This window comes from Hesperophylax consimilis, chromosome 4 (assembly GCF_061612785.1).
Source record: "Hesperophylax consimilis isolate HC1 chromosome 4, BYU_Hcon_1.0, whole genome shotgun sequence".
Taxonomy (NCBI): Eukaryota; Metazoa; Arthropoda; class Insecta; order Trichoptera; family Limnephilidae; genus Hesperophylax; species Hesperophylax consimilis.
In genome coordinates, this window is record NC_142839.1 from 26,390,654 (window position 1) to 26,400,437 (window position 9,784).

Below are 9,784 nucleotides of genomic sequence, written 5' to 3' on the forward strand. Positions count from 1 at the left end.
TGGATTTGAGGACAAAATACCCAACCAAGCTGAATGATAATTTATTTAATCAAAAAGTATAGCAGATATCTAGTGAGGATATGCGCTGTTTTATTTTTTTAGTTTTAAATTATCATATACAGTCCTTTAAATACAATTTGGCATGATTTTAGAGGCAGCTTTGGCATTTAAATAAAGTAGCACATATCCGAACTACATATTTGCTATAACTTTTGATTAAAAACATTATTCAATTTGGTTTCGTACTTTGGCCTCAAATTGAAATTTAAGTTTTGTATGAAAAAAGTCACACAGCCTTTCCTCTTAAGGATACATTTCAAAACCAAAATAATATAAATTTGATTCAATTTAAGTGCTTGATCATGTTTGTTTTTATTCAATTAGAAATTTAGCATGAATAATTGACATGTATTGTAATAACTGTTGTTCTGTAGCCATGTTATGTTTAAATTGTTATAAACATTCAGTTTTGTTGGTTAAAAAACCATGATGTAACTGCCTCAATTTGAATGGTTGACTTGCCATTTTAGTAACTACGTAGATCATATAATAAACTGTAATGGGGCAATATGAATGGACTTACATTGTTTAAATACTAGATAGTACACCTAGGACAATAAAGTCTATGAATATATTATTGTGGAAGTAAATATAAGTAAACATTGTTTGTTGAGGATCAGCCACGAAATTGTCAGTTATAAATAAATAATTTCACAGACACACCACTTTATTTTTTATACTATGTATACTTATTTAAGTATGATAAAATTAATATAAATTACTATGAAAGTCCATTATACACTTTGTTGCTAGGCGCCTGCTTCAGGATCCTTCGGAGGTCTGAAATATTAAAAAAATTGTCAAATTAATATTTGTAACTCTTAATAATCCAAAAGCTATTCTAATTAATGAACAAACAAATATAATTCGTTCACCCCTACTAGATACATATCTTCAAACCTAGTGCAAATATGAATGCATTATGAAGTACTTAATTATGCTATTAAAATAACCCTATGAGTCATCGTTTGGAAATAACTAACATAAAGACCTTCAGTCAAATTTAAACATTACAGTAATTGGGAAAACTTTACTGGGGTAATAACCATTAATAATTTCTAACATTTTACTCAGAAATCAATTAAGAATACCTATCTAGAATTAATATAAATGTATCGTCTCTAAGTGGGCTACCCACAGTTTGATAATGCCTTCAGAGGGCGAAACAGCTGTCACGCGTAATAATAATTACACAGCAGAACTTGTTTCAAAATAAACTGTTTTTATAAACCCAATATGTAACAATATTATTGAATATATAAAAAATTAAAAATAATATTTGCAAGTTTTGTCGTAGGAAAATTAAATTGCAAAAAATGTGTTATAAATGGTAGTTGACAAAGACCAGCACAAAAGCAAGCCACAAAGGTTTTTATGAGGATGGACTCTTTTTTTTTTTAATGTTTCTTGAGTTTCAAAATCAAATATTTTCCCATACGAGGTACTACAATTTGGGAGGCGGATCACCCTGATTGGTTTACTACGTTTGGTGACTTAGCAGAGGTTTGAGGGTGAGGTTTGCTAAGTATTGTGGCGGATTCTTCTGCCCATTATGGTGATTTGGAGACTCTCTCCACCCATTGCCATTTACCCCTCTTGCACCGCAGTGAGGGGGTTGGAATCATATGTCCGTCGACACTCCTGGACACTCTGATTCCTAGATTAGATATTATGTATTAGATTATATGGTAGATTCCTAACCACCCCATTTTCCTTCCCAGAACCTCTTTTCCTTCCATTCCTTAAAAAACCCTCCATGCAGCATCCTCAAAAAGATAATGTAGGCTCTGAAGGGATTAATTCCTAAGGGCCTCCTGAGTAATGTAATGTAAAATGTAAAAAAATATATGAAATGTTTTCTTGAGCTTGTTTGTACATATGAAATCCCGAGACTAGTCTAGTAAACTGAGTAGGTACCACATAATATTAACTGTCAACCCACAAACAATTGTGGGATGACAGTTAATATGACTACTACAAAGTCTGGGATTTATGTAAACTGATAGGTAACTACATAATATTGGGTATTATCCTACAACTGTAAGCTGGGATTTGTGTAAACTGAGTAGGTACTATATAATATCCCACGACAGTAGTCTGGGATTTATGTAAACTGAGTGGGTACTACACAATATTAACTGTTTTTTTTTTTATTTTAAAAGAAAGACAAACATTCCCGGGTTATGAATAACCTGACAATATTTGAAAATCTCTTACTACCACCACAGTAAGCTGAAAATGTTGCTTGTGTTGTGATGGAGGACTTAGCCAGCCGAGGAATTGAACACACTACGCCTGAGTGGGACCCAAGCGCGATGTCAACTCGGCCACCGACCGGTCGAACCGGTGTTAACCCATAACTGTAGTCTGGGATTTAGGTATGTATTACGTAATATTAACTGTTATCCCACTATTCTCGTTTGGGCTTTATGTAAACTAAGTATGTACTACAAAATATTGACTGTTATCAAAGATTGTTGAAATCTGTCATAAAAAAAATGTAATTACCATTTTTCTCGTCCAATGTGAGGTCTTGTTTGGGGAATTCCACATCAAACGTAATGTGGAGGATGCCGTGCAGATTGTTGTTGTCAAAGTTGGGCATCCCCTCTCCCTTCTTGCGGATACGCGCCCCAGGCCAGGTCACCTTATCACGGTTTATGGACACCTTGTGTCCATCAAGATGGGTTATTTCCATCTCAAATCCGACCAGCGCGTCCTGAAATACGGAAATAATAGGTAAAACACACTTTTGAATATATGAATACCGCACAAGAGTTACAACTGCTCTCCATCGTCCGGAGTCAGTGGAATTATGGTATCCCCAATAATTGGGGTAAGATTTGACCGAAGAGAAGGAGATGAGGAGAGGAAGGTTGATAAGTAGTTGGTTATTCAGATCTGGACACCATAAACGGCTAAGGGAAATACTAAGGGTATCTATCTTTCGCTCATGAAGTAGGGAACTTGACTGTTAAACAGACGCCAAATACAATCGAAAATGATGAGAAAAATACAATCCCCTCCCTTCACTGTCCTATCGTGTACGATGCTCATAGACATGCAAATTGATAGGCTTGCCCTAACATAAAATCAGGGTATCATTTCGACGAACTGGAGGTAAGCACGTGATCTTATTTTTGACCCAGTAGGGTTCAAAAGTTCTTTGAATAAACAACAACATCAGTTGTAAGTTGACCGCCGAAGAGCGCACATTGAATTAAGCACACCCTAGGCAGAAAACAAAAGATCTCTAAGGTAAGGCAATGGTTTGCAGCGCAGTTCATTTTGGGACTTTATTTTATTTTGTTTTATTTGGAAAACCAATAGTAATAATATTTTATAAAGTATAGCGACAAGTAATGTAAAATACAACCAATAATAGGTTTCTACTAAATGTTCATACACTTGGTGATATTATTATTTGTTACACTATTGGTTGTATTATTGGTTGAAAAATGAACATTCAGATCCTGTTTATGTACAGGATCTGAATGTTCACTTTAAACCGAACCGACTAACGTAGCGATGCTAAAAATGAGTGAGGTGGGTAAATTATAACACATTTCTAAAAGTGATTAACTAAATATTTCATTTTAGAAACAAGCTGGAACTTTTGTTTACCCGATTTGGGATTTGTAGTCAAGTTTTTAGGCAGGTAGCAATTTGTGCGCCATTGTAGATACTAGAAATTCGTAAGCAGATTATTACAAAGTGAGTTGCCTGTATACTTTCAGACTCATTTACTAAAAAATCACAGAGAGGGAGACGGTCACGCCACCTCTTCGCTCCGCGCACTGGTTTGTTCCCCTTTCTCTGTTTGGCTGGTCTATAAATATGAATGTGTATGATGATTTTGCTGCTGTGTGGACGGTCTTTTCAAGGAGTGCAGGTCTTGAAGAGACCCATGTTGTAGGTGGGGAGATCACAGAGGCAAATCATTCCACAGTTCGGCTGTTGAATACCAGAGCGAGTTTTGTGTGACAAATGTCAACCTTGTACAAATGTGGGGTACGCGTTTGGCTTGTTTTTCAACTGTTCTCCAGTGCCGCAGGAATCAATGACACTAGTTCCTCGGAGCATAAATGAAATATCAGTAGAAAAAGGTAATATTTGCTTACCTGCAGCGAGAGTGTGACATTGGTGTAGAGATCGTCTCCCCGCCTGGTGAAGACGGTGTGCGGGGAGGTTTGCAGGATGACTACCAAGTCCCCCGGGTCCCCGTCCATATGGGGCTCCCCCTCCCCTCGCACCCTCACTTGCTGCCCGTCAGGGGCCCCCGCCTCCACCTCTATCTCCAGCACCTGTGGACAAACAAACATTACTTTTAAAGGGCCAATAATCAGCGTTTAAGAGGGTCCGTTCAAATGTCAAACATTTAAAATGGCGCTGATCGTCGATTTGATGGTCATTCAACTAAATAGAGTATGAAAATATTATTCTTAACTTTCACAATGCTGGCCTTTTCAATGCAATCTATCCCATCATGCGGCATGTATCAACACATTGTACGTGTTTATGTGAAACTTCACATACATTTATGCGAAAGCGATGTAGATCAGGTTAAGCAAATTAAAAAGTGTAGGATCTAATCCGGCACTTCAGAGGACTGTCTCTTTTATAGTCCAGGGCTAGAGCTTTTTAAAACAAGGCTAGAGTGTGAGAAAACAAATTGTTGATAAAAGATTATTTTTAATAAACTCAACCGTGCTCACATGGGCATGGCTTACTAGGCCAGTACGATTTCACCGCTCGGCGTGAGCAGACTGTTCATAAACTATAAACTGTGTTTGTTACCTTTAAACGATGTATCACGCCGAGCGGTGAAATCATACACTACAGTGAAGTGTGAAATATTGTAAAAACAATACATGAAGAAAAGGGACAACTAGGGTTGGCATTACTTTTCACTTGTAGGTATTTTTACTGTTGTTTATTATAATAAATTGTTTGTTTCCGTCACATGTTTGTTGTACATAGTTGACATCTTCGCAGTGCACAGTAGCAAAGTTGGGCAATAATTGGCTTTGAAGAAAGTTACTTTAGAGCTTACAATCACATAGCATTGGTGTGTCAGATGGAACATTGTTATTCCAAAGGATTGTTACGCAGTGTTGATTTAATTGTTTATTTTTAATGTCGCTAGGTGGCCACTCATAATAAGATAAATTAAATCAAAGGCACATTAAAACACATCTTTACTACCTAATGAACGTCGCCTGGCTTTAAAACTATTATTATTTATTCCTTTTGTTACAAGTCACAATTAGGTTTATTCAATGATAAAATTTTATTTCTATTTTTATTAATTCCATCTGCATTAGTAGTTATTTATTGTTTTTTTTATAGTTTCATGAGAAGTTATCCATGGAAAAATAAAATAATGATATTTATTATTTTTGTTTTATTTGTTAACCCTTCATGTTGATTTGTTCGCTTTTGGGAACAAGTCACAGAAAGAGTCGTACCTCCCCTATTGTTGTGGTGAGAAATATGATCTAAACAGTGTTAGAAAGAGAAAACACCACACTTTATATTCAAATCTAGAAGTTAACCACACTAGAATTAAAATGCGCACCTTTATAACCAAAGGTACCGACCGCAATTTGATAAAAAAAAAAAACTTGCGAGACAGTGAGTTTTTCATCAATTATTTTTATATGAATCAACAAAAAAGTGACGTGACAGTAATGTTTTTAATATATTTGACCAATAAGTGACCATGAACCATAATTTTTTTTTTCATTTGCTATCAAAATTTTAACATTTCAAAAAACATATATTTATTTCTGTAGTAAAATTTGAAAGCATATTTCATTACCTTTAAAAAAAAGTTTTCGGATACATTCAGAAATATTTCATTTATTTGGATTTTATTGCAAAGCGGAAATACTCTGAAATATTTCCAGTGTTCAGTGAGCAGGTGACTTAGCAAGCACTCGAGGGGCATCAAGTGCATAAAGTGTCGATATATGTGACAATATATGGGCAAACTGCACCTAATGGTTTCATGCTAATTTTGACCTAATATGTGAAAATAATGTTTTTGACATATTATTTAACTCATATCTTAGATAAAGCACAAATACTTATTTATTTTCCAGTTTTCCATGCATTTCAGTAATCTACCATCATCGGGTTTAATATGGTACGGGATTAGTAATCTATTATCTTTAAGTGTTATCAATTATTAGTTACATTAAATTTCCAAGACAGTCTGTGCCAACAGATTGTCATGTAACAGAAAATTTAACGAATAAACTTCATTTAATTATTTTTTTTTTAAATATTTTATTTAACATTCCCAGTTGATGAATAATCTGATAATATTTGAATTCTTGCCACAAACTACTATCATTATAATTCTTTGTGTCTCGAAGTCTGGAAGAATAAATAATACGCTGTATCTGTCCTTATAAAATTATTTATTTAACAGAAGGGAAGAAGCATTCCCTGATTACGAAGAACCCAAGATGTCTGCTTGCGAACCCAACGTTTCAGACCAATCAGCTACAAGTCGGTCACTATTTGTTGAACGAAAGAAAAATATGTTTAGTTATAATACAGATAAGAATAATCTAACTCTACATAATCCATGTTAACATTTAGACAACTACCAAAAGGTTTCGAAGTTGAATTCGGTGATTTCTAATATAACATGTTAACCCTTCTGGTCTATGACATTTTGTCATCATGTTATCTTTAAGTCTTCGTGTGCCGGCACTAAATTATCACGGTGCGCCAGCTGATTCTATTTTCGTAATAACTTTCTTTTTTTTTTGTAAAATTATATTTTTTGTAAATTGTACTGTCTTACCAGATATGTAATGTGTTTAAATATTTGTGAAAATAATATATAATCTACTACAAGTGTTTTCCACAGAATAGATTTATATTCGAAGAAATGATTTTTAATGACTCATCAAATGGATGATTAATAAGAGTCACATTTCTGTTTGATCAATTTCAAATAAATTGGCTGTTTTTTAACACATCCCAAAATGAAGTACTGTATTTGAAAGCAGGTGAAATACTCTTTCAGGTTTTAACATCACAAATGAAGATATGCAATTGAAAATAATTATTATATATAAACAATTAAAATTATGAGCCCTTCTCAGTTGGTTCGGGAAATTAACAAATCGGCTTCACTGCTATCCATGTACTAAAAGTAACAAATCATCTCTACTGCTATCCATGTACTAAAAGTAACAAATCGTCTCCACTGCTATCCATGTACTAAAAGTAACAAATCGTCTATACTGCTATCCATGTACTAAAAGTAACAAATCATCTCTACTGCTATCCATGTACTAAAAGACAAATCGTCTCTACTGCTATCCATGTACTAAAAGTAACAAATCGTCTCTACTGCTATCCATGTACTAAAAGTAACAAGCTATCCATGTATTAAAAGTAACAAATCGTCTCTACTGCTATCCATGAATTAAAAGTAACAAATCGTCTATACTGCTATCCATGTACTAAAAGTAACAAGCTATCCATGTATTAAAAGTAACAAATCGTCTCTACTGCTATCCATGCATTAAAAGTAACAAATCGTCTCTACTGCTATCCATGTACTAAAAGTGACAAATCGACTTTAGGGGTTAATCTGTAGTGACCTACCAGGTAAGTATGTTTATGTATTCAGTTGAACAGATTATGTAAGATAAACCCTAGCAAGTATTATCTGTACATCGCCCTCGAGGTGATTTTTCACAAAGACCGTGCTAAACAACCTACCTAATTGTTATTATTGTGATTTTAAATGGAAAATTAATGTTTCTTATTCTCATTGTGCATTTTACTGCTAGAGGTATGCTTCAGGGCTCAAACTTTAATGATAGAAGAAGCATGTTACCTTTTCTTCGCTGATCAGCTTCACGTTGGCACACTCTTCACACACAGTTTGCTGCACCATCTGGAACCTTCCTGGCCCCAGGTTTCTGGTGACCATCTCTTGGCGGCAGTTGCACTTGCGTGTTCCAGGTGCCTGCTTTATTACTGGTTTGTTCCGGGTTATCTGAAATTAAAATAATCAATGTGAGGTGATGTTTATAGGGTACATAAAAGTTGGGATAATTATACAAAATTTAGAGCATGACGTACTTGTTTAAATTGTTAAACTACAAGGATAAATTCTGTCAAACTTAAGCAGTTTGTTATGACCAATATATACAATAAAGGCTATTTTTGCCATATCAAGTGCAGCTGAGCACACATAGCGTGGTACTCTGTTGTACAATGTTGGATTTGAACACATGGTTTACGATTGGTAGAGATATAATTATGTTTGCAGATTGAGGGAGAATTGGCAGAAAGAAATACATTTGTTATAATGCTCACGGAAGTATTGATCACAGTTAACAACAATTTTAAGACAAATAGATATGTGCAGGAGGAAAAACATACACAGGTATCTAAAATTAATGCTTAGCCTGTTAGAAAAAACGACCCTCTTGTCTAATTTATATCACAAGAGATGAACGAAAATAAAAGACGTTAACAAATTAGCTTACCTCAATGAAGTTTCCGAGGTAGATTTCTTCGAGGGTGACATACAGATTCATGACAATATCAGCTCCTTTGGGGGTTTCGTGATTTTGCTCACCGCCGCCAAAATGAAAGCCGAAATCACCGAAAAAGCTTGCGAAAGGATCGGCTTGATTCATCATGCCGTCTTTCTTCAGGCAATCTTCCCCGCACCTGTCATAAAGGTCCCGTTTTTCCTGATCTGAGAGCACTTCGTAGGCGGCCCCCAAATCCGTGAATTTCTGTGACGCATCGGGATCATCTTTATTTTTATCAGGATGTAATTCTTTAGCCTGTTTTCTATAGGCTTTCTTTACTTCATTTAGACTAGCACTCTTTGTAACACCCAAAATTTGATAAAAGTCTCTTCCTCCCAACACAGATACGGTAAATAGAATTAGATTAACTAAAGCGATACTTTGTACACTTGAACTCAACATTTTGATTTATTTATTGACGGCAATTATCATACACGAATGCTATCACAATCCCGCATTATCCTACAGAGATATTTGACATAACTTCAGTTTTATCTCGAAACTATCCGGCTGTCACTGGCACTCACTACAATACGAATTACGAATACGAAATATTATTGATACACATTGATATCAGTCATGAACACGTATGTGTTTTGATGGCAAGCGAATATATACTTAACATGTTCATTTACATTCAATACAATAATCACACTTCAAAAGGCAGGGAAGCACACTTATAAAATTGATATTTTTTTGCTATTTTTACATGCGTTTACGCTTGATATACGACCTTCTTCTATTCAATATCGCCATTCATTTCTACCAATGAAATTAAGCCTCGTATTTTAGGTGTTGCCTGTTGTAGAAAAATTGAAAACAAAAAACCACGCTTTCTGATTAGGTACCTATGTTTCAAGAGGTGATAATTAACCGAAAAATTATAAATAAAAATCTGGGTTCTCAAAGATACAAAAATGAATCATATTTATAGAATAAACTATTTTCATTATTCTAATTTTATTTGTTTTCTTTATGGATAATGGGGTAACTGGTAAGATTTTTTTTTTAAACTTCCGATTTAGTTGTCCGGGTTAAGTCTTCCCCAAAGGAAAAACTTAACCCTTCCACTCACTTTTCCACAAATGATCAGCTAGTCAATCAACACTATGTAAGTGCATTATATAAGTAAAATAAATACAAAACAATAC

General features: G+C 34.7%; 1 protein-coding gene across 1 annotated transcript; it reads right to left on the reverse strand.

The window, feature by feature from the left end:
- Positions 1 to 347: 347 nt before the first annotated feature.
- Positions 348 to 8,965, reverse strand: shv (DnaJ heat shock protein family member shriveled). The gene is made up of 5 exons (XM_089651592.1): positions 8,583 to 8,965; positions 7,925 to 8,086; positions 4,182 to 4,364; positions 2,569 to 2,779; positions 348 to 840 (listed from the first exon to the last, which is right to left on the reverse strand). Exons 1-5 carry the CDS (start codon positions 8,736 to 8,738, stop codon positions 782 to 784), a joined length of 771 nt encoding a protein of 256 aa, XP_089507718.1. The 5' UTR covers positions 8,739 to 8,965; the 3' UTR covers positions 348 to 781.
- Between the last annotated feature and the right edge of the window lie 819 nt (positions 8,966 to 9,784).

Coding starts and splice junctions, on each gene's coding strand:
- shv (XM_089651592.1), bottom strand. CDS start 8,738: ATGATGAATCAAGCCGATCCTTTCGCAAGCTTTTTCGGTGATTTCGGC. Junction 4,365..7,924: donor AGCTGATCAGCGAAGAAAAG/GTAACATGCTTC, acceptor GTTTGTCCACAG/GTGCTGGAGATAGAGGTGGA. Junction 841..2,568: donor CACATTGGACGAGAAAAATG/GTAATTACATTT, acceptor TTAATATTTCAG/ACCTCCGAAGGATCCTGAAG.